This window comes from Furipterus horrens, unplaced genomic scaffold, assembly GCF_987537825.1.
Source record: "Furipterus horrens unplaced genomic scaffold, mFurHor1.1.pri manual_scaffold_6, whole genome shotgun sequence".
In the NCBI taxonomy this organism is placed as follows: Eukaryota; Metazoa; Chordata; class Mammalia; order Chiroptera; family Furipteridae; genus Furipterus; species Furipterus horrens.
This window is the reverse complement of record NW_028327176.1, coordinates 176,752,146-176,774,430: the sequence shown is the minus strand read 5'-3', so window position 1 is coordinate 176,774,430 and position 22,285 is coordinate 176,752,146. Positions and strand designations below refer to the sequence as shown.

Genomic DNA, 22,285 nt, shown 5'->3' with positions numbered 1-22,285 from the left:
AATGTGCTGCTGGGACCCCTTAAAAAATAGTAACAGCCTGAAGAAAACTTTGAGCAAGAAAGGAGGAAGAGAAACCTCCCCCGTTTAAATGTGGGCATACTACTATGTGGTAGACAAGACGGCCTTTTTCTATTGTGAATGCAGTATAATTTTCAAAAGCTGTGTCTGCCTCACTCCATTAAGTATAAATACAGTTCCTGTTATGTGGTAAAATGTGGTACTTAATCAGGACAGGCAGTGTTAATGCAGAGTTTTCTCTCTTTTAAGTATAAGCTACTGTATTGAAAAAAAAAAAAGTTGCCAGTGCAGCACTAAATTAATTGCAGGGTGCAAAACCTGAATTATGGGCTTTAAGGTCTTATCTCTCATTTTCAATATTAGATCATTTTTCAAGGGTGTATGTAAGTCCTCTACTTCCTTAAACAGATTTTCACTTATATTTCGGAACTTTCTACTTACAGAATACATTTACTAACATTAGAAAAAGATAAGTGAAAAATCATTGTGCTAATCAAGGAAATAAAATGAAACCAGAAAGTCAGATTTTCTGGGTAAATCAGAGAGAGAGAGAGAGAGAGAGAGAGAGAGAGAGAGAGAGAGAGAGAGAGAGAGAGAGAGAGAGGTGAGTTAGCCTTTTCCTTTATTTAAAAGTTATTGAAATAACCCCAAATGGTTCTCTGAATATTATAGATTTCATTTAACTCATTTAAGGAATTAACATAAGGGTGAACTATATCAACCATAAAAAATGCAAGACATTTCACACACACAGTGAATTATCAGGCAGGGCCACCTTTAATGCTGCCCACCAGAGATCTAATTTTGTCAGACTGATTGGTAATGACCACAAAGATGCTGATAAAGCCCATGGAAACAGCCATTTACAGTCTGTCTAGTTCTTTCCCGCCTGGAACCTTCCTAGAGATGTTTGTTTTCAGATCTCGGGGACTCAGGAAAACCCATGGGCTTCCTCTATGTCAGCCTAATGTTGCACTCTAAATAGGGGAAAACCTGGAGCTCTGTTACAGCAACACGATTCACACACACATTAATCTTCTTTATAGAACTGTAGCTTATGGATTAGATTGCAGAGATGCTGAAACTGCAGAAATGCTCAGGCAGAGGCATAATTATATGGGAGGGGGTGGTTCACACCTTCACATTGGTTCAGGGCTACCAAGCAAGAGACTTCTACATGGGTTGCTGAGGTGCAAATGCAATGTTTCTGCCTTTTATAATCAGCTATTAAAATAGAGCCTATTCTGCAAAATATAGCTTAGTTCACAATCCTTTGATTCTTTCCACAGCTTTTTATTTAAAGAACCAATCTAATGAAGTAATTGGTGGTTCCAATTCTTAAGTATTAGACTAGCAGCAGTTAATTTTTTTGGACTTTAAAACGTGTCGCTTTTAAACATTTCTCTAAGCACGTAAATCAGTACGAAGAAAAGGTGTGGGTAGTTCACAACTCTGACCTATCATACAAGAAAAACAGGATACGGAGGCACCAGATTCTCATTTTTGTACTGGGTGCATCTCATGGTAGGGAAGAAAAGGTTGCATCACGTGCACTGGTGGGAAAAATCTGTTCCTTTTATCAACCAAACATGGATTTTCTATAACATGCATATCAAGTGAGAAAACAGTGATGTCTTGTATTTACCCCTTCTTTGGAGGCGAGGTCTTTTGATTCGAAATCAAAACAATGTTAAAAAATCATAGGTAAAGAAAATTAAAATAACATTATAGTCCTTGGTATTTTCCCCAAGACAATACAATGATAATAAAATAGTACAAGGAGGAGGATGACCTCAGCAACAAATCACAACAGAGTAATATCCATGGCTGGGTTGAAACACTATGAAACGGTCAAAGCCTCAGCCAGAGGGGCACACACTGAGGCACACAGAAGCACTCTTTTCAGAGCAAAAATATGTCTTATCCGATTTAGGAAATGATGCTAGTGCAGAAATCTACGTCTCCTTCATCACCGCACACAGCTGTGTGCAGCAAGAGGTGCAACCATGCTGGTCACTTCTCTTAGTTATAAATGGTCCTTTTTTTTTTTTTGTAGTAGACTACTTGGGGCCAAATTATTTTTACTTTTAAGCAAAACCATCCCAATGTCAAGGGAGCCTTTAAACTATCAATAAGGGGCAGGATCCAAATTTATCCACCAGATGAAATCTTTGCTTTCGGTTGAAGTAGAAAATTACAGTCTTCCATAGTATAAATCGGAATCATTTCAGAAAATTCTAGTCCAAGCTCTGAGAATAAAATTAAGTCTAGTTAGGTCTTGTCTTATTATACACAAATCAGGTGTTTTTAATACAAGGGGGCACAAAACAATTGTGAAGAAAATCAAATGCAAGGTGGTATTTACATATGGTCATAGGTGTTTGGGAGCAGAAGCCATGCTATGCTTGTGACTCCATGGAAAAGAGCAAGATAACAGCAGAGGGGTTATTAATGTAAACAATATTGACTGTAGGCTCAGAGGAGAACCTTCCATAACTTTAAAGTCACTTATTTTTTGCACTGAAATTCAATGTTATATTTATGTATGCAATCTGCAGACTCTTAAAACACAAAATGAGATTTTTCTCACTCTCCACTAAGCAAAAATTTTCTGTGTTCTTTTATGTCTTTGAATGAGTACGTTTTGATCCACATGCTTTATCTTTTTAAATAGCAGCAATCCAACTTAATGCAGCACTGAAAATAAGTAGTCCTTTGCAGTCCCATTAAGAGCTAACTGCTGGCAAAACACTTGCATTTTGCTTAAGTTTTAATTTTGGAATCAGATTTTTAAAAAAGATGCGATTGTCGATATTATCTTCCTTAGATCAAGCATGGCTGTTTCGACTTTGGAGATAAGCTAGGGAAAGACCAAAGTATTTATTTCTAAAGCTTGCCACAGTTTAATAGGGTCACATCACATCTGACCTTATTCCCAGTCCTGTTATCCTTGTGGTACATTAGGTAAAGAGTATTAAAAATAAAGTAAAGTATGTATATCTATGCTACGTAAAGCATGCAACAGAATTTGGGTAAGCATGCTTGTTAAGGGTCCATAAAAGCCTCTTGCATTTAAGAAAAAGGTGCATGAAAACACTCAGACTTATTTCTGGCAATTGGATTCACTGGCACAACATAAAATAATGGTACTATACAGCACCAACACAATGGTGAAAGAATATTCTTCTAGGATCAGGTCTCTAAGTAATCCACACTGGGTGATTAGATCCCCAAATCCCTTAGTAAGTTCTCAGCTATCAAAAGCCTACTTCAAAAATACATTCATGCTCCGATTTTTTTCTTTTCTTCATTAACATAATGAAATTGTTCTCTTTCTTTCTGGTTTTCAACCCCCACCCCTTGCCCGTGCCCAGCCATTCCATTCTGTCCTCACCCCCTTTTTTTTTTTAAAACCCGCACTCTAAAATTTGGCTTTTTGGTAACAGGGAGCCAGTGATTGTCTTCTGCTCATCTTCTTTGATTAAAACCCCTGAAGAAGAATAACTGGTGTAACCATTGTGTCCCTTACCATCAATACACATGCCGGACAGCAAGGTCACTATACCCGTCCCTTTGCTTGTTGGCCACATCTGGGCTGCAGAGGGGGGGCAGCACTTTCTATGCGCTTCTTCTCCACAAGTTAAACAGATACACACACAATCAAAGCCCAGTGCAATATCAGGTGTTCAGGAAGCAAGGCTCCCCCCAAAGATGATCGGTCTATGTTTCCAAAGTGTCGCGCACCTCATTACGGACGATGAAACCTGAAATGAGAAGATGGAAACTCTGAGTCTGTGATATAGAAGCACAGTCCGCATTCAGTGAACGAAGTAAGGTACGGTGATGATGTTTGTAATCACAGGCAGCTCTAGACATCTCGCACCTGAATAACTGTTATAAATTACTGTCATAACAGAATACTGTAATAGATGTTGTGTTGGAAAGCAGAAACACACCCTGTACAAAAGATGCTGGTTCTATCATCCAGGATATAGAGCAACCAATACACAAAACATCGCTATCCTTGGGCATCATGTTCTGACCTGTATTGCGCAGTGAGAGGTTTCATAAAGGTTTTGGTCACATCTGGTTTGTAGTTACATGTACAAGGAAAACTTCAACAGACAGTCACTATTTCATTAGCTTCAGCCTCTCAACCCCTCCCAACTGCGGACTCCAGATCTACTCTCTACACCCGAATTGCCCACTGTCTGCTGAAAGTTTCCTTACAAAGGTTCCACAAGCATGTCCACAACCACACAGGTTATCTTTGTACTTTCTATCTTGTTAAACGTTCTGTCTTTTAAAATGCTTTTAGTCTAAAACCTCAGATTTGCAACTCATACCCCTCCTTCACCCTCCATGTCCCATCAGTCACCCAATGCTGCCCTGAGGGCCTGTCTTTGAATTCATTACAGCCCTCACCACCCTTTGCTGGCACTGCTTTAACAGCATGCTTCATATCCCTCCATGTGAGTTCCTGAACATTCGCTGTGATTTGGTAGACGGTGCTTTGAACGTGCTGTTCCCTAACAGTGCAATCCCCTCCCTTCATTTTTCATTTGTGTTTTCATGTTCAGGATCAAGGTCAAAAGCCATTTTCTCCATAAGGCCTTATCTGATCTGCCTCTTCAGCCTAGTTCTGTGAGTACACATTGATGCAACTCTGTTAAACATTTTGTTTGTCTTATATAATCTAATGTGCATCTGCCCCAATAAACCGGTCTCCTAATTCATTTCCCTGTCCAGACCCATAGATTTAGATAAAATCTATGCTTCTCACGGTCACTGGCATTATCATCATAAATATTCACCCGATTATTCTAGTTCTTTATTAATATCATTGTATTGTTCTCCATTCCCTACAAAATAATATTTAAATTTCTTAGAGCAGTGATTGAGGTATTTTAGGTTGTGGCCCATCTTTCTAGATATGAGGGGGACCCCCCAAAAACCAAAGTTTATTTATTAAAAAATGTGTATTTATTCTTGTATGTTTAAATTTCAGTCACCTTCAAAGTACTTTCCATTTGATGTAATACACCTATTGAGACATTTTTTCCACTGCTCAAAACAGTTTCTGACCTCATTAATTTTGATGCTTTTTAGGGCTTCTACTTTTTTTTGTTTCACCTCTTCCACACTGGCAAAATGTTTCCCTTTGGGGACCTTTTCATCTGGGGAAACAAAAAAAGTCACTTGGGGCAAGATTGGGTGAACAGGGAGGGTGGGGCACGGGGTGATGATGTTTTTGGTCAAAAACTGCTGAATACTCAGCGTGGTGTGCGTAGGTATGCTCATAAATCATCCATCATGAAATGGGCATTGAAAGAATCTTGAAAAAAAAAACCACTAAGCCAAATGCAGCCTCTCACAATAACGCCAGCTGGTACACTGATATAGATGGGTTCCTAGAACACTCACCTAGTTGGGGAAGCCTGTATTACAAGGGGCCTGTTCTTCAGAAGATAATTCCGGGGTTTTTTGGGTCCCCCCTAGTATCTCCATCACTACTTCCAAAATACCCTAAGTTCCAATCCTTTGCTCCCAAATGCTCTCCAATTTTGTGCTCATGCATAAGAACAAGTGAAACAAGATTGGCCATAAACTGAGAGTTGGAGAAGCTGCATGATGGATGCATAGGGCCTTTTATATTACTTTTGCATGTTTGACTTTCCAAAAGTCATAATAAAAATAAGATACACCAAGGTTCCCAAAACATGTTGTGACTAAAGTAGATATTGAGTTCCACTCTTAACTCTACCCCAACTATAACCTTGGGCAGGTGTGGGAATTTGGATGCTCTACATTTTTAAAATGGAGACAATATTACTATTTCCGTCATGGGGGTCTTCTTTTCACCCTCTAATCATGTAAAAATATTTTCCTGGGCCTTTTGCCTTAGCTCTTCCCTTACCTTGGTTGACCTACTTTGGTGGTGGAATATTTTCCTCTCTCCCAAGAGTGCTGGTGGCTTCCTTTTGTCACTTAAATCACAGAATAACTTTTACTTCTTCAAGAGACCCCTTCCCTGGCCACCCTGTCTATACCCACCCCATGTCCCTCGCACAGCATCTTGTCAAATTTTCTTCATAGTACTTAACCCATTCTGATATTCTCATATTTGTTTGTTGGCTTGTTAGTGGTTTGCCTTCCTCATTAGAAGATAACCACGTGAGAGCAAGAAGCTGAGAGTGAGGACCTTATGTGACTTGTTCTAAATTCTCAGGTTCCAGAACAGAGTCTGGCTCACTCTATGTGCTCAATAAATGTTTCTCAAATGCATAAACAACTGAATACATATATACAGGGGCATTCAGAAAGTTACTGATAAGTCTTTGTATAAATAATTCTCTGTAACTGAAGAATCCAATTATGAGGCCCCTAAAATAAGTTATAATTACATGTATGCTAATCTACGATAACCCATCTGATCGGACATTGTATCATGCTTTCTAGGAAGTCAACCATAACTTGAAGAAAAATATAAAAATTCTATAAAAATATTACAAAATAACTGAAAACCTCTTAAATCAAACTTTTAAATATAAAATATGAGGCAGATAGTAATTATAATGATAGCGAATATTTATTAATATTTTCTGTGTGCCTAGTACAAGTTCGAGTGCCATGTATGTAAAACCTATTTTAATCCTGAAAACAATACTATGAGGTACCTATCCCTGTATCCCTTTTGTACAGATGTGGAAACTGAGGCACAGGGATGCTAAGTCATGTACCCAAGGCAGAGAGCTAGTAAGTGGAGATGCCAGCCTTCAGATTCTGTACACTAACCTACTCTAGACAATGAAATCCAAACATGCTTTCATCCATACTTTCATTCAAAGGGTTTTGTGTGTGTGTGTGTGTGTGTGTGTGTGTGTGTGTGTGCCCTGGGGGTGGAATGGAATAAAAAAGGTGTTCAGTTGAATTTCTACATCTGTCAGTCAGTTTTGATCCATTCTTACCAGAGAAAAGTCCTGTGCCACATCCCCAAGCAGCATTTTGATTGCTACAGCCATATCAAAGGTACTTGCCTTTTGTCACACAGACAACTGAATGAGAATGGGCCCAGCACAAACTTTTCGCAACTACTAGAAACGCAAGGAGTCCAGTGATGTCCCAGAGTCTGAAACCAGCAGCACTGCCTTCCTTCCAGGTGGGAAACAGAAGCATTGCCCAGAGCACATGGAGGAGCAGAAGCCCTGGGGTCTCATCAATATGCACAAATGCGCTGCCCAGCAGCATCTCCACCATGAGCTACCAAAGGTTTGCCTCTGTTAGGTTCAGCTCTTCCAGGAATGACACACTCATGTAATCTAGCAGTTATTTTAGCCATCTCCTTATTTGCTGGGCTCCGTACACCAAACACTCCATAATGCCCTAATCTTCACTTGGTCATGGATTCAGGGGACACGTTTGGGGAAAGGTGCCATAAGAGGTTTTCTCCTCCCATCAATAATGTCTGTGGGATAAAGAAGGTAAATTAAAAATTGGGTTGGGGAACAAAGTGAGTAGTCCGTGGACCAGAAGAGTTTTAGAACCTTCTAAAGTCCAGCCTTTTTCTGGAAAGTGTCCTGTAAAAACATTTCTAAAAATTGGCAGGACACTATAAGACTTTTTGTTTTTTTCTGCAGACACAATTTGTCCATGGATCCCATTAGGGAGTGAGTTCCAGTCTGAACTGCAGGGAAGGTCACAGGCCATTAGCATAGCTTCAAGGGCTGGCTCGGATGGGGAGGTGACCAACTAACAGTGCGAATGCAATAATATGCACCTCCCTCTCTTCATATGGGCTGCCCAGATCTGGTAAAAAAAACTTACATATGTTCTTGCACTACCCAATCAGGTAAGGACATTTATATATGCTGTTTAAATTAGGCATCTTATCTTCAAATCCAGCTCTAAAATTTTATGTTAGAGGTACTGAAAATGTGGCTTTAGGCTTCAAGTTGATGGAGCAATAAATACGTTCACCGTACCCTAAGCATAACTAAGTTTCTCTTGCTGTTCTTTTTTCCCCCAGAGCTTTCCAGAGACTCAAATGTGAAGTTATCTATATTTTCTTCTTCTTGTTAAAACTGCAATACACTTTCCTTATTTACATACTGTTGAGTGGGAGTAAATAGGGGAAAAGCTTTTTTCAGTCATGGAATTCAGGAAAAAAATAATTCTTTTCCATATGGTTCCTCCATAATTCATTTAAAAAATTACTCCTGTAAATTCATTCAGGTAATACAAAATATAAAATTACTCATAAATGTAAAATATGAATGTTCCTATACTTGCCCATTTGTTATATACAGTAATCCTGAATATTTCATTTCCCCTTTATTGAAAAGGGTTTGATTGTCCCGGTACACACCCTTAGGGTGAACAAATATGAGGTTCTCTTGAAACACTGCTCCTTCCTCTATCCAAGAAAACAGACCACAGGTTGAATGGGATTTTGTTATTTTGAATGCTGAGCCATGGTTTCAACTCTGGTGGTTAAAGCAGCATTTTACAATTCTTTTAAGCTTCTGTCCAGGTAGCAGGTAAATGGAGCACCCATGAAAGAAAGTACCTCTGTGGAGGACCCTTAATTTTTATTTGGGCCCATGTGTAGTTTCTGCCATGTCACATTGTGATAAGCATAGCTAGGAGTTGAAAGAGTCGTTTACTTCATTAGTTAAGATAACAACACCACAAGATGGAATAGAATACAATAATAGCTTTAAAAATACACACATAGCTCCGGCTGGTGTGCTCAGTGGATTGAGTTGGGCCTGCGAACCAAAAGGTCGCAGGTTAGATTCCCAGTCAGGGCACATTCCTCGACTGTGGGTCAGGTCCCCAGTTATGGGTGCACCAGAGGCAACCACACATTGATGTTTCTCTCCCTCTCTTCCTTCCTCCCTTCCCCCATCTCTAAGAAATAAACAAAATCTTTTAAACACACACACACACACACACATAACACAAACACACACATACACATCTTAACATAACTACATTAAGAAAATCTGAAAAACTGCCCTGACTGGTGTGTCTCAGTGGGTTGGGTGTTGTCCCACAAAGCAAAAGGTCATGGGTTTGACTCCTAGTCAGGGCACATGCTGGGCTGTGGGTTTGGTCCCCAGTTGGGGTGTGTGTGAGAGGCAACCAATCAAAGTTTCTTTTTCACATCGATGTTTCTCTCTCTCCCTTTCTTCCTCCCTTTGCCTCTCTCTAAAATTAAATAAATAAAATCTTTAAAAAAGAAAATTTGTAAGGAGAAAAAACTATAATCTTACTCTGTAACAAACTATTAAGAGTTTTTTTTAATGTCATTTCCTATTTTTTCTATGCATCTGAATTTTAAATAAAATATACCACTGCTATACATGCATTTAGTCAGTATCTTAATTTTTCCACTTAACAGTATGCCATAATCCTCTGAGGCCCATTTTCATTCTAAAAGCATCAATTCAATGATCCTATGAGTCTTTCATAATATCCCTTATTATAAGTACTACAACACACTCCAAAAAACGTTACTTATAAAACCTACTTTTTAAAAAATAATATTCTCTTGATTATAAATCTGATACACGCTGACACAAAAAAATGGGAAAACAGAATTTCCAGAGAAAAATACAATTACTCATAATCTTAATACTCAGCTGTAACCATTTTAAAATTTAGTTTTTCAATAAAACTTGACCTTTCATACAATTTGCCTTTATCATTTAGAGAATTATTTTAAATTGTAGGAATTCCATGTACAATGGCATGGGAAATGGCTTTTCTTTGCCATGATGACCTCCTTCCAGAATGCAATGGCTTTTCAAAGGGTCTTTGAGATTTTGAACCGTGGTGTGGGCGGGCCGCTGCTGCACAGAGAAAATACAGAATGTGGCCGGATAAGCAGCAAGTGTTCTAAGGGCCAAGGTTATGGCTTGGTACCTAGCAGGACACTGAATCCTCACAGGGCCCTCTTGTCCTCACCCGTGTTACGTGGCCCTAGGATGCATTCCCATTGCAGACAGCTCTCTGTAACACAGTGGGAGAAACTTGGGAAATTCGATGGAAGAGCTGATCACTACAATTCTTCACCACTACAGATCTAACACGTCCCAGAATGTATTCCATATGGGGGTTTCAAAGGGGTCTTGTTGGCACACCAATAACAAGAGTGTCACAGTTAATATTAGCACCAGCACATTATTCAAGAAAAGTCATCATGATGAAATTTTCACTTACAGAAACAGTAGGGAATAGATCCTTTATATTAGTTTTCAATGTTTGTTTGTTTGTTTTTTGACTAGGTAATAAAGTCTTATGCTTCAAAAATTCAAAAGTTTCAAAGGGTGAGTAGTGAAAAGAATCCCTCCCATGCCTGCTCCTAGTCACCCAATTCCCCTTCCCAGCCACAACCAAAGTAATCAGCTTTTTGTGTCTCTATGCAGAGAAGCAAACAAGGCTATTTATGGGAACAGAGCCTTCAATGTTGACTGATAGATAGATACATCACTGTGAGCGAGATTATCTCTGGATAAAGAGGGGCCTCGGCAAAGGGAGCAGGGCTGTCTCAACCCTTTTAACATGCCCAAATGCCCAGGGAGTTAATAGATTCAGGTTTTAAAGAAAGGCTTACTTAATATAAGGAGGTAATGTCTGACACTAATAAGAAGAGCTAATAAGCGAGCTGCTCCGTATCTACGTTGCACTTGAGAGGCTGGGTAATGATCAACAGCATATTTATTCTCTCCAGGGGTGACTAGTACTAACAGCACCACTATCTACTACATAAGCAATTTTGTAAATGTAAAACATTATCGTATTCTTGTACTATTTGGATTAGACACAGCAGTGTTTAACAAAACATTTCCTCTTAAAAGAAATACTGAGAAAAAGGGGTGGGGGGAGGTAGAAGAGGGTAGAGAGAGATAAATGATGATGGAGGGAGACCTGACTTGGGCTGGTGAACACACAGTACAATACACAGATGATGTATCATATTATAGAACGATACCCCTGAAGCCTATGTACTTTTATTAATCAGCGTCACCACAATAAATTCATTAAGAAATAAGAAATACTGAAAACAATGTGAAAATCACAAGCATGATTTTTATAAGTCTCAAAGCCAACATATTTCTGTACTGGAATACAAGTCTAATGATGTAATATAAATTAACGGAAAAACAGCAGCAGACATTTGCTTTACTGCCAAGTATTTAAGAATATTGAAGCAAGGTGCCTTTATCTTAGTGACATGAATATTTAATTTTTCTTAATGTAGAAAGACATTTGAAATAGTGTTATTTAAATCAATAGTTTTTAGAAAACTTTTAGAGCTTATCCATGATATCAGCTATTATTAAAAACAAACAAAACAAGCTGTAGTTTTCTTTTGAAATTCAGCTCATTCCCTATTTGCATCTATTAATATTTACTTAATGAAGATATTAGTATACTATCTTATGGAACACAAGAAGCATCCTGTAAATTTCTGTAAATGAATAAATACAGAAAAATAGTCAACAGGATTTTTAAGAAGAGAAAATACCCTACCAGATACAAAAATATACTACAAACCTATTCTAATTAAAGAGTGTGCCAGAGTGCAAGGACAGACAATAGCTTGCTAGAGCCCACTGCAGAATCTGGAAACCGACCTGTGTGTACATTCACAGGAGAATTTCACATCGAGGGGGAGGTAAGTGGCAATGGAACAACTGACCATCGACTTGGAACAAAGTAAAGTTAGTTTACTCTCTTGAATCGCACACCCAAATAAATGCCCCATGGATGAAAGATCTAAGTGTAAAAAAAGAAAAAAAGAAGTATATATAAAAATTAAAGGTAATACTTTTATAATCTTGGCTGTCCTCCCTAGGACATGAAAAAATGAATTAAAAAATTATAATACAGAAAAATTTAAATATGCAAACATTTAAACAAAAGGCCATACAAATGAAAATGTTAGCAATAAGTTGGGGGAGAGTATTGTGCCATGGAGTAAAGGACAGATATCCACAATGTCTGAGTTTTTACTGATCCATAAAAAAAGATAAACACCCCAAAAATAAAGCTGGTCATGACAAATCAAAGAATAAAACAATAAGTGGTCAATAAAGGTATGTAAAGATGTCCAACTTTACGGAAATCAGTGAAATAGGATATTAATGCTCATTCTGTAGAATATAGATCCCTCACCACCATCATCACCCCCAAATGCTGATGAGGGTGAATGGACCAGGCATGTTCATAAACTTAGGTCACAGAATAATATCTTTCAAAATAAAAAAATATATCCAGTGACCTAGTACATCCACTATGGGACTAATCCAGAAATACTGGTGTTTGTGCACAAAGATACATTTATAAAGAAAGTCAAGACAGCATTGTTTTACTAACAAAAATCTGAAAATTTCATAAACATCAATAGAATAACTGTTCAATAATTTATGGTATATTATCTATGAAATACCATAGAGTCACGAATGAGATATTAATAGACGCAATACGGAAGGATTTTCTAGATGCTGTTTTGGGTGTGACTGGGAAGGTGTACCTATATGTAGATGTGTATACACACATATACATTTGTAAATACACAGAAAAAAATGTCTAAAAGGATCTACACTGAACTCTCACCAGTGATTACTGGTGAGAATGGGAATGAAACTAGGGAAGGAGTGAAGGGAGTTTTCATTTTTACTTGATAAATTAAAAAAATAATTTATTTGTTTGTTTATTTATTTATCTATTTTCAGAGAGAGGGGAAAGGAGAAAGAGAGGGAGAGAAACATTACTGTGTGTGGTTGCCTCTCACTTGTGCTCCCAACTGGGGACCTGATGTGCAACCTAGTCATGTGCCCTGACTGGGAATCGAACCAGCGACACTTGGCTCACAGGCCGACGCTCAATCCACTGAGCCACAGCAGCCAGGTTACTTGATAAATTTTTAAACTGTCTGAACGTTTATTTAAACTATATTACTGGTTCACATTAAAAATACATACCTAAAAAAGAAATGACCTTTACTTCCCCCTGTGTCCTATTTTCTTTTTACTTGTTTATCATGTACAATAGAATACAAAGAACCTCTTTCAGTATTAATATTTAGTTTTCATAAACTGAGAAGTTCCATAAGAAGGCATTTTAAAAGTTTGATTATTTTTTATTATAATGTATTTTTTATATAATGTCATCAAATGAAATGAGGTGATCATACTACAATTTCCAGGAAAACTACAAAGACTGGGTTGATGCAGTCACTACATCTCAGGGGTCAGGACTCAATGACACAACAACATGCCATCTTCCCAGTTGCCTGGAGGTCCTGGGCAGCTCGATGTCACCATAAATATCCGGCCAGCTTATTATGATCAATTTTACGAGAGAAGTGTGACCACAGGTATGAACTCTTCCTGACCCCAGAAGTTGAAGGGAGAAGAGGAGAGGACACTGGTTTGGCTTGATATTCACATGTGATGGGTCTGTGTGTGGATTAGGATAGGACGGAGCCTTCAAATAGGGAACAGCCCTATACAGTCAGGACATCTGAAAGTCCTGCATGCATTCACACACACACAAAATAAATACATAACTTTAGAAAAAACAAAAGAAATATCACTAGAAGAAAGGAGAGCTTCTTTTGCACACCAGACATTATTGTTACAGGAGCAATATCTATGGAGCAAGGCAGGCCCCACACACTTCAGGGAAGAGGTTCACTGTGAAATCCTACTTCCGTCCTATGACTTGCTCCCTGGCATGGAATCCCACCATCACCAGGAGCCACTGCAGAACAGTGGCACCGTGATGCATGGCTGCCCTCCAGAGGTTGTTTCTAGCTTAGGGGATCAGTACAGGTTTTCCAGAGAGAATTCTTCATGTAATTATCTGTCCCGGGGTGCTTTTTAACAACTCAATTTTTAAAGGTTTTATTGACAGGTGAATTTTTAGGAACACACCTGTTATATAAAGCAAAGCACATAAACCTGTGAGAGAGAAACATACACAACACTTGTGAATTGTGGGGGCCAGACTACACGATCACACAAAGCTTATTAAACTGAAGGGAGCTGGCAGGAAAAGGGGAGGGAGTACAGTGAGCTTCTGTGGCACCAATAAAAACTGGATTCCTATGTTAAGTTATTGTACATATTCTGAAGGTTGAGTTTCTATCCTAAGTTATGTCTACTGTGAGTCCAAAGCAGACACATAGGTGCCCACATCACTCTCACTAGCATTTGTTCTGGGCATAAAACTTTAACTGGGTCTCTTCAAAAGCAGAGTCAAGGATACTGGTGCTCGTCTTCTGGCCCAGAAAATAAAACTAAAAAGAAACCAAAATGTAGCCCTTTAGAATGACTCTGACTTTTTTGAAAACAAAAACAAAAATAAAATTAAAAATAAACCTTAATTTTAGAAATGTTCATTAGATGGTGTTATGCTAGGCTGTATTTAAAAAAATTTAATTGTGGTAGAATACATGTAATATAAAATTTACCATCGTAATCATTTTTAATATGCTAAACTGCATTTTGTCTACCCACCTTGTAAACTGTCGACTTTCTTCATGAACTTCCATTTCTGTGCTTTTAAATTCATTTAGCTCTTTCCTTATTGCTGCCTAAGTAGGAAAAAAAGATAAACAGAATTGCTACTTAGGTCACATATTTCCTCAGCATATAGGGTATCAGCAAAGCAGGGGACTCCTAATTTCTACTATGGAGAAGTACAACAGATGTAATGTCATGCTAACTAAAACCAGCATAGATTTCTTCCAAGTGTCACTGACAAGGTGAAGGAAGGGGCTTTTCCTAAACTCATTCTGGGGTCTGATCTATGCGTTACACACATCTCCCACCCTTGATGACCACAAGGCTAGTGCAGGTCACGAGACTGTCTGAGAAACAATATATTTCCCTGTGAAAGTCCTGCATTTAATAGCACACACAGTGGTAATCTCTCTGACGTGGCTCTAGTCAGAGCTGCCCCAGAGCTAACGAGGAGGCAGTTGCCATTTCTCCTTTAATACTGACAGTTAAGACCATTTCAGCACAGCACGTAAAAAGCTACTCAAATAAAACAGAATGTTATTACTATTGACTAGTTAACGACTACATCATTCACGCCATCTAAATGTTGGGGCTTAAAGATGCTTAGGTTCTTCAGGTTGACAAGCTGAGATACACTCAAACTGTTGATGTCAGCTATCTATTGACAATAGTGGCTAGATCACAGATGGTTTTTGGTTTCAGTTTTGTGCTTATCTTTATATCCTCATTTTTCTACAAAGAATAGTGTCCTTGTGTAAATTTATAGTTATTAATAAAAACAGCTCCGTAATCTCTTTGAAAACTGGACTCTTCAGCTACAACATAGAAGGACTTTACCAACCAGAGAGTTACTTCACTGACAGACATGAAAATCGACTTTGTGGTGGGAAGAGGAGGCCTCTCTCTGGCTTTCAGTTCTGTCACCTCACTCTGCAATATACACGGTTTTCTCCCAACGCCCCTTCCCATGTGATAAACTGAGTGCTGTTGTCAGACTGCCTCATCTCCTCAAATATAGTCCTCAGCCCCTACAGTTTCTAAGGGGAGCTTATGGCTGGGAGGTGATGGCACAGATGATTTTTTTCTTTTCTTTCTTTTTTTTAAAAAACAATTCTTGTTACTGATTTTGGAAGAGATGAAGTGAGCAGAGAGATATTTGTGGGCCTGAGGCCCCTGTGATAAGACTGTACCTCTGGCTGCACAAGTGACACCAACAGTGAGGATACTTTGCTTTAATCCCTGTACATCTTGGTACCTAGAACCAGGAACTGAAATAGTAAAGATGCTCTGTAAAACTCATCAATTCCCATCTATCAAAAAGCCTTCCTTGAAAGGAGGTATTTTTAATATGGATAGTGGCAGAGAATCCTGTCTCTATGTTCCCTTAAAATTTGTCCTCTGAATGTTCAGGTTTCAGTGGAGGAAGTGGACAGGAGTCCACGCGGAGTGAGAAGTCATGGATGCTCATCTAACCCATGCCTTCAACATCAGTGTGACCCTTAGTGAGTGACTTTGCTCCAAACCTGTTTTCTCATCTGGAAAACGGGGATGAGAATTCCTCACAATATTACAAGAATCAAGTAAGAGCATATCTGAAAGTGCCTTGTATACTGTAAGTATTCAATAAAATGTCATTATTATGATATTTTAAAAAATGAGTTAAATTTTAGTTTGTGATTGTGACGAACAATTCTTTCATTTTCATTTACAGAGGGTCTACTATGTGTAAGAAGATACTGCCACTGAAGGAGCCTCAAAGACAAATTAGTCAAAGTCCTTATTCTCGATGGCAGGTTGGCTACCAATCTAAGAATCTGGCAAAAATCAGTAAAAACATTCTCTGAGAATCAATTGGGATGTGGGAGCTACAAAAAGAGTCCTGTGTAGTTTATTTTTAATTGTAAATTGTGTGCTATACATTCTTTATAGTCACAACACTTATAATTCACTTATGACCATATGCATAGACAGTCAATTCAATGTTTACAGGCATATCCCACATGCTCATCTGCCATGTGACCTTGCCCTTCCCTCATCAAGAGGTGGAGCTCATCTTGGATCTGGGTGAGACCTGTAACTGCTTTAATAGAACACAAAGCAGAGGTGAGGCTGTGCCAGTCCGGGATGTAGTCCTTCACTGGCCTAGCATCTTTTGCTTCCTTCTTCTTGCAAGCTAGTGGCCATGTTTCCCCTCAGGAAACCACACTGTGAGGAACCCACGGTGGAAGCAGAGGCACTGGAGGATGCGATGCCACATGGGTACAGAAAGAGGCGAACGAGCAACAAGCAAGGCAATGATGAGCTAGTGGAGACGCCATCTTGGAAGTGGATTCTGTAAGCCCAGGCACCACCTTACCTGATGCCACGTGGTTCCCAAACAAATTGCTGAGCTCAGCCCTTCCTGAATTCCTGCCTCACAAAACTATGAACAATATAGGATGGTTGTTTTAAAGTCACCACGTTTTGCCGTGGTTTGTTACAAAGCAGTTGATAATCCGAAAACTTCTTCAAGACTCTTCTTGCAAGTGATGAAATGGAGATCAAATCACTTGCTAGACATCAAATGAGGATGAAGGGACAAAGATGAGGCTCACGCATCTGCCTTCTAATTCAGGTCCTCTGCTCCTTCCAATCAAATGAGGCTTCAGAGCTTAACACGTCCAGGTAATTGCGTCAGATCTCCATATTGTGTGTACTGGTTTGTAATTAGAGATGATGAGTCAGTGACAGGCAATGAATGTGGTGTGAAATGATAGGAACTGGTAGCTTGAAAAAAATATACCAGCACGTTGTGACTATAGCCAATTAAAGAAATGCAATACTCATTTAAAAAAGTTCACTGAAGAATGACCCTAGTTTTATTCCAAGAGTTACTTCCTCTTACATCGAAAGAGATTTCCTCACATTGTTATGAGGGGAAAAAAGTAATTAGGACCCTCTGTATTAGTGAAACACATGTACAATCATCTTAAATCTCTTCTAGACCAGAGTTTAGGCTTAATCACTCTTCATGTTAGTGTAAACCGGACTGATTTTGTTGAAAGATATGGGACAGAAAGAGGTAGGCTGAAGTAGTGGGATTGAAGCCTGAGTGCTGCTGGGTTGGACCAACCATGGAAAGTAACTGAGCTGAAACCAGGTATTTCTAAGACAAACAAAACAAGCCCCGGGTGACAGCACTAAGACCCAATATGTAGTATTTTTTGATACTATGAGAATAATAGTTTTTTTCTGAGACTTAGTGGAAAGAACTTCATCGATATTACTAATAAAATCATAAGTGAAATCATGGCCAAGCCACTGGAGTTCTTGCCTTGTCTGCAGGTGTCAACCTGGCCCAGGGCTTGTCTGCCCGGCGATCATAGTCGGGAGAGTCAGTGACTTCTACATACTCGTTGAACCGCAGGATCCTTCGAGCTTGCAGCTCTGCCACTGTGGGTCTCAGGCTGAGCTGCAGAAGAATAGGGACAAAGGACGAGTTCAGTAAACCATTTACAGCCTCATCGTGGCAAGTTTGCTACAGAGAACTTCAGAGTTGTGGTTAAATAAGGTCACTTTCATATATCAAAAGAAAAGGGAAAAAAAAGGTAGCAGCATCTTGGGAGTTTCTAATAAGAACTAGAAAGCAGCGTGCCCTCATTTTGAGACTATAAAAATCGTCATTGTTAGAGAGGTCACAGTCTTTGGCAACCGTCTGCTTTCTGCTATTTTCACCAACTTGCCTGGCCTTGTGATAAAGGCGCCTGTCATCCCTGACACAGGGAACATGAAGCAGCACAGACACAATAAAAATCCAGACATGGGATGGCCAGTTTTGGAATTGAATTACTGAGACAAAAGCCCTGCAACTTTGGGAAATAAGAAGAAAAATCCTGGTTCCTACTTTATTAAACCCCATATATTCAGAAGTGCACAGAGTTATGGTCCAGTGAAGGGTCTGCCTATAGGCACTCTTCCATGAGAGGCTAAGGACCCAGGTTTAGACTTGACATTTCTAAGACCTTGACCACAAGGAGCGGGACCTGCTAGAGAACTTCACTCAGTGTGGTGCTAACTACTTAAAAGCAGCTGCAATCTTTAAGATGCTTCTAATAATGTGAATTCCTCCCGTGGTCTTTGTCAAATTTGAATTTATAGTTATATTAATATCTACCCAGCCTGTGGGTAGGGTATTTGCTTTCTTCTCTTGCTCCTTTCTCAAGCTCAAGGCAGAGATGCTTCTGAGACTAAAGAAACATGGCCCCTTGGTCAACAGACATCACTCACTCTCTGCTATTGAGGTTCACACCTCTGTGGCCTTTCTTAGTTAGGAGGTGTCATGGTATTGTCACACAGGCAGACCAAGCCTCTGTTTTACCCATGGGGTCCATTTTCAGTACCTGTTACCACCATATATGTACTCTGTATACACCAGACTACTCACTGTCTGAGTAGTTCTCTTTGGAGGTGTTCTGTATTTACATAGGCCTAACCTTCTGAAAAATTAAGCACAATCACAAAAAACGTTTTTGTGGTTTAACACATCCCTTTCTCTGGGCCTTGGTTTCCTCTTGAGTAAAACCAGAGGCTGAACTCAATCCAGGCTCTAATCTTCAAGGCATTCAAAGACATGTAGAAGGCCTGGGTCTATACCCATCCTGAGGTATGACAATTTCAGTCCCCTCTAGGTTCGTAAAGCCCTGGTGGGCAATGGACAAAGGAAGGAATGATCTAAGTGGTTGAATTATGCTCTCAGTTACTGTCTCATCTATATTCTTAAGATTCTTACTGCCTATCCAGGACAGGTGAGGTTAAGGAGGTAGAGAAACCCTTGCCTCTGGGGACTTCCCAAAAGCCAAGTGACCAAAGGCCACACAGGTCCGAAATTCTCCATCCAGTCTTGCTCTACAGGATGGTGCTAGTGACAGGGTAGCCATTAGTGATATGGACTGGCCTGCACCTACGACAGGGAGCTCTGAACAGTGGAGGCAAGTGAGGACAGGGGTGAAGGGTGGGCTCTGTTGCCTCCTAGAAGGGCCCAACTGGACTGAGAAGATGATATGCACATCAGGGGTGAGCCTGGAGCAAGGAGGAGGGGTTACTTCTTATCTGTAGCTGGAACCTAGTGACCATGGAGTGCTAGAAGAATAGTCATCTCTAGAAATTCAGTGTCCAGAGTCTTTCTCAGCTGGATAAGTACTTAACACTTAAGAGTATTTGAGGAAAAGAAGAGGCAAATAAAGGATCTTTTCTCCTAAAAATCAAAACCAAAACAAACACAATCTCTAACTTTCTCCATGGAAATGTAGTGTTTCTTCTAGCTGTCTTAGAATGCCTTTGCTCAGACTTGCCAGCCAGCCCAGATCAATGTGGGTGAAGTCACACACTTCACTGCAGACGTCACGCTTTACCCATCCTACCTTATCCAAGGGTGAAGGGATATCTGACCAATCACCCAACAAAGTTCCATAATGAAACACAAGCTCTGACAGTGCCTGATTTTCCCATAGACTATTATTATTTTAACACTTACAGGAAAAAAGTGATAGCCCTGGTATCAGATTTATATTTTGATAAATTGTGGAAACAATTGCCCGAGGTAAGTCATTTGTTAATTTGGGTAGCACTGCAGTAGGCTGGATGATCAAGTTCACTTAAAAAAAGTATTCATCCAGAATGCCAGGAATGTGGCCCAGCTTCTGTGCCCTGAAGAGCAGACTGAGGGTCACCCTAAATGTTCCTTGCGTAAGTTCCAGCAAAGCAGAACTAAAGATCATAAGTGATCATTTGCTGCTCTTGTTATGTTTATGCAAATGAACAGGATAAATTAAAAATGGACTTAATGTAGTCCCTTTAATGACAAGAGGGTAATCTTAGGGAGAAAAACCACTATTCAAGGAAAATCACAATGATCAGTAGTAGACTGTAAAGTAGGGCAGCTAACTGTCTTAAAAGTTTCTTCTCATTTAAAATATGGTTTCACTTGAAAATTAAACCATGTCTGTGATATCACCAAAGATATTTAAGTTGCAGGCAAGTATAATGTCAAGTGCCTTGCAACTGGATGTCTTCCCAATAAGACTTACAGATTTAAAGACTTGTTTGTTGGTTCGTCGGCAGCCGTCCGTCTCGAGAGACGATGGCGTAGCTTCTTGAGAGTCTATCTGCACCGCCGAGAATGGCTGTGCAGTCCGACTCGGGAGTGACAATCCCTACCACACTTGTTACAGGTGAAGGCAGATGGCTGTTGTTGCTGCTGTTGACGCTGCTTCCACCTCGATCTTTTCTGGGCCGCCTCCTCGTTGCGCGCAATCTCTGCACGTGACGTACCTTGCCTGACCGCGAGCCTCCAGGCTAGGCGGTCGTCTGCTTGAACTTCCCATGTGTTGAGATTGATGGAGCATTGTGTCATGTCCTTTTTGCAGATGTCTTTGAACCGCAGTTTTGGGCGCCCTGTCATCCTCTTGCCTTCTGCTAGCTCGCCGTAGAGGAGGTCTTTGGGGATACGGCCTGCATCCATTCTTTTGACATGGCCGAGCCACCTGAGGCGTCTCTCGCTAAGAACTGCATGCAAACTGCTCATATTGGCTCGCTTCAGCACCTCGGTGTTGGGGACCTTATCCTGCCAGGCGACATGCAGGACGCGTCGCAGGCACCTCATGTGGAAGCTGTTGAGTTTCCTTTCGTGCCTTGCGTAGGTGGTCCACGTCTCGCTGCCATAGAGGAGAGTGCTGAGTACGCAGGCTTGGTAGATGCGCAGTCTGGTTTTCTCAGTGAGGCTGGAATTGTTCCACGCTCGCCGGTTCAGTCTGGCCATAACTGTGGCTGCCCTGGCGATTCTCCGGTTGACCTCCAAGTCGACTGACAGAGAGCTCGAGATGGTGGACCCGAGGTAAGTGAAGTCGTTGACAACCTCCAGGGTGTATCCGTCGATGGTGATGCATGGGGGAGTCCCCGTGCCTTGAGCCATAACATTCGTCTTCGTCAGGCTGATGGCTAGTCCGAACTCCTTGCATGCGTGGGAAAGGCAAGTGACTAGCTGCTGGAGTCCCTCTTCGGAGTGTGATGTCAAAGCTGCGTCGTCGGCGAAGAGCATCTCACGGATGAGCACCTCTTTGACTTTGGTCTTGGCTCGTAGACGGGCCAGGTTGTAGAGCTTGCCATCGGATCTGGTGTGAATGAAGACACCCTCGCTGCAGTCCTTAAAGACGTATTGGAGGAGCATGGAGAAGAAGATTCCGAACAGCGTAGGCACGAGGACGCAGCCCTGCTTTACTCCACTGCTGACTGGGAAGGCCTCAGAGGTTGCGCCGTTGTAGGACACCGTGCTGTGCATGTTGTCGTGAAAGGACATGACCACAGCAAGCAGATGTGGTGGACAGCCAATCTTCCGTAGCAAGCTGAAGAGTCCGCTTCGACTGACCAGATCAAACGCCTTCGTGAGGTCGATAAAGGCGAGGTAGAGTGGTTTATGCTGCTCGTGACACTTCTCCTGCAGCTGGCGTAGGGAGAAGATCATGTCCACTGTTGATCGGCCAGCTCTGAAGCCACACTGGGACTCTGGGTAGACGCAGGAAGCAAGGGTCTGCAGGCGGGCAAGAGCGACCCGGGCGAATACTTTGCCGACGACGCTGAGGAGAGAGATGCCCCGGTAGTTGTTGCAGTCGCTGCGGTCTCCTTTGTTCTTGTACATGGTGATAATGTTGGCGTCTCTCATATCCTGGGGGATGTAACCCTCCTTCCAGCAGCGA

General features: G+C 40.6%; 1 protein-coding gene across 3 annotated transcripts in view; it reads right to left on the bottom strand.

Moving 5' to 3' along the window:
- Positions 1-892: 892 nt before the first annotated feature.
- Positions 893-22,285, bottom strand: part of PHACTR2 (phosphatase and actin regulator 2) — a 103,990-nt gene continuing 82,597 nt past the window's right edge. For 2 of the 3 annotated variants that reach the window (XM_090279930.1, XM_090279932.1), the window contains 3 exons: positions 17,869-18,006; positions 14,550-14,626; positions 13,204-14,329 (listed from right to left, as the gene is read on the bottom strand). In XM_090279930.1, the coding sequence (XP_090136056.1) occupies positions 14,263-14,329; positions 14,550-14,626; positions 17,869-18,006 (282 nt within the window). In that variant the 3' untranslated portion in view covers positions 13,204-14,262. Of the gene's footprint in view, positions 3,783-13,203; positions 14,330-14,549; positions 14,627-17,868; positions 18,007-22,285 lie in introns of those variants that run through there. The other variant, XM_090279931.1, reaches the window with a different exon arrangement.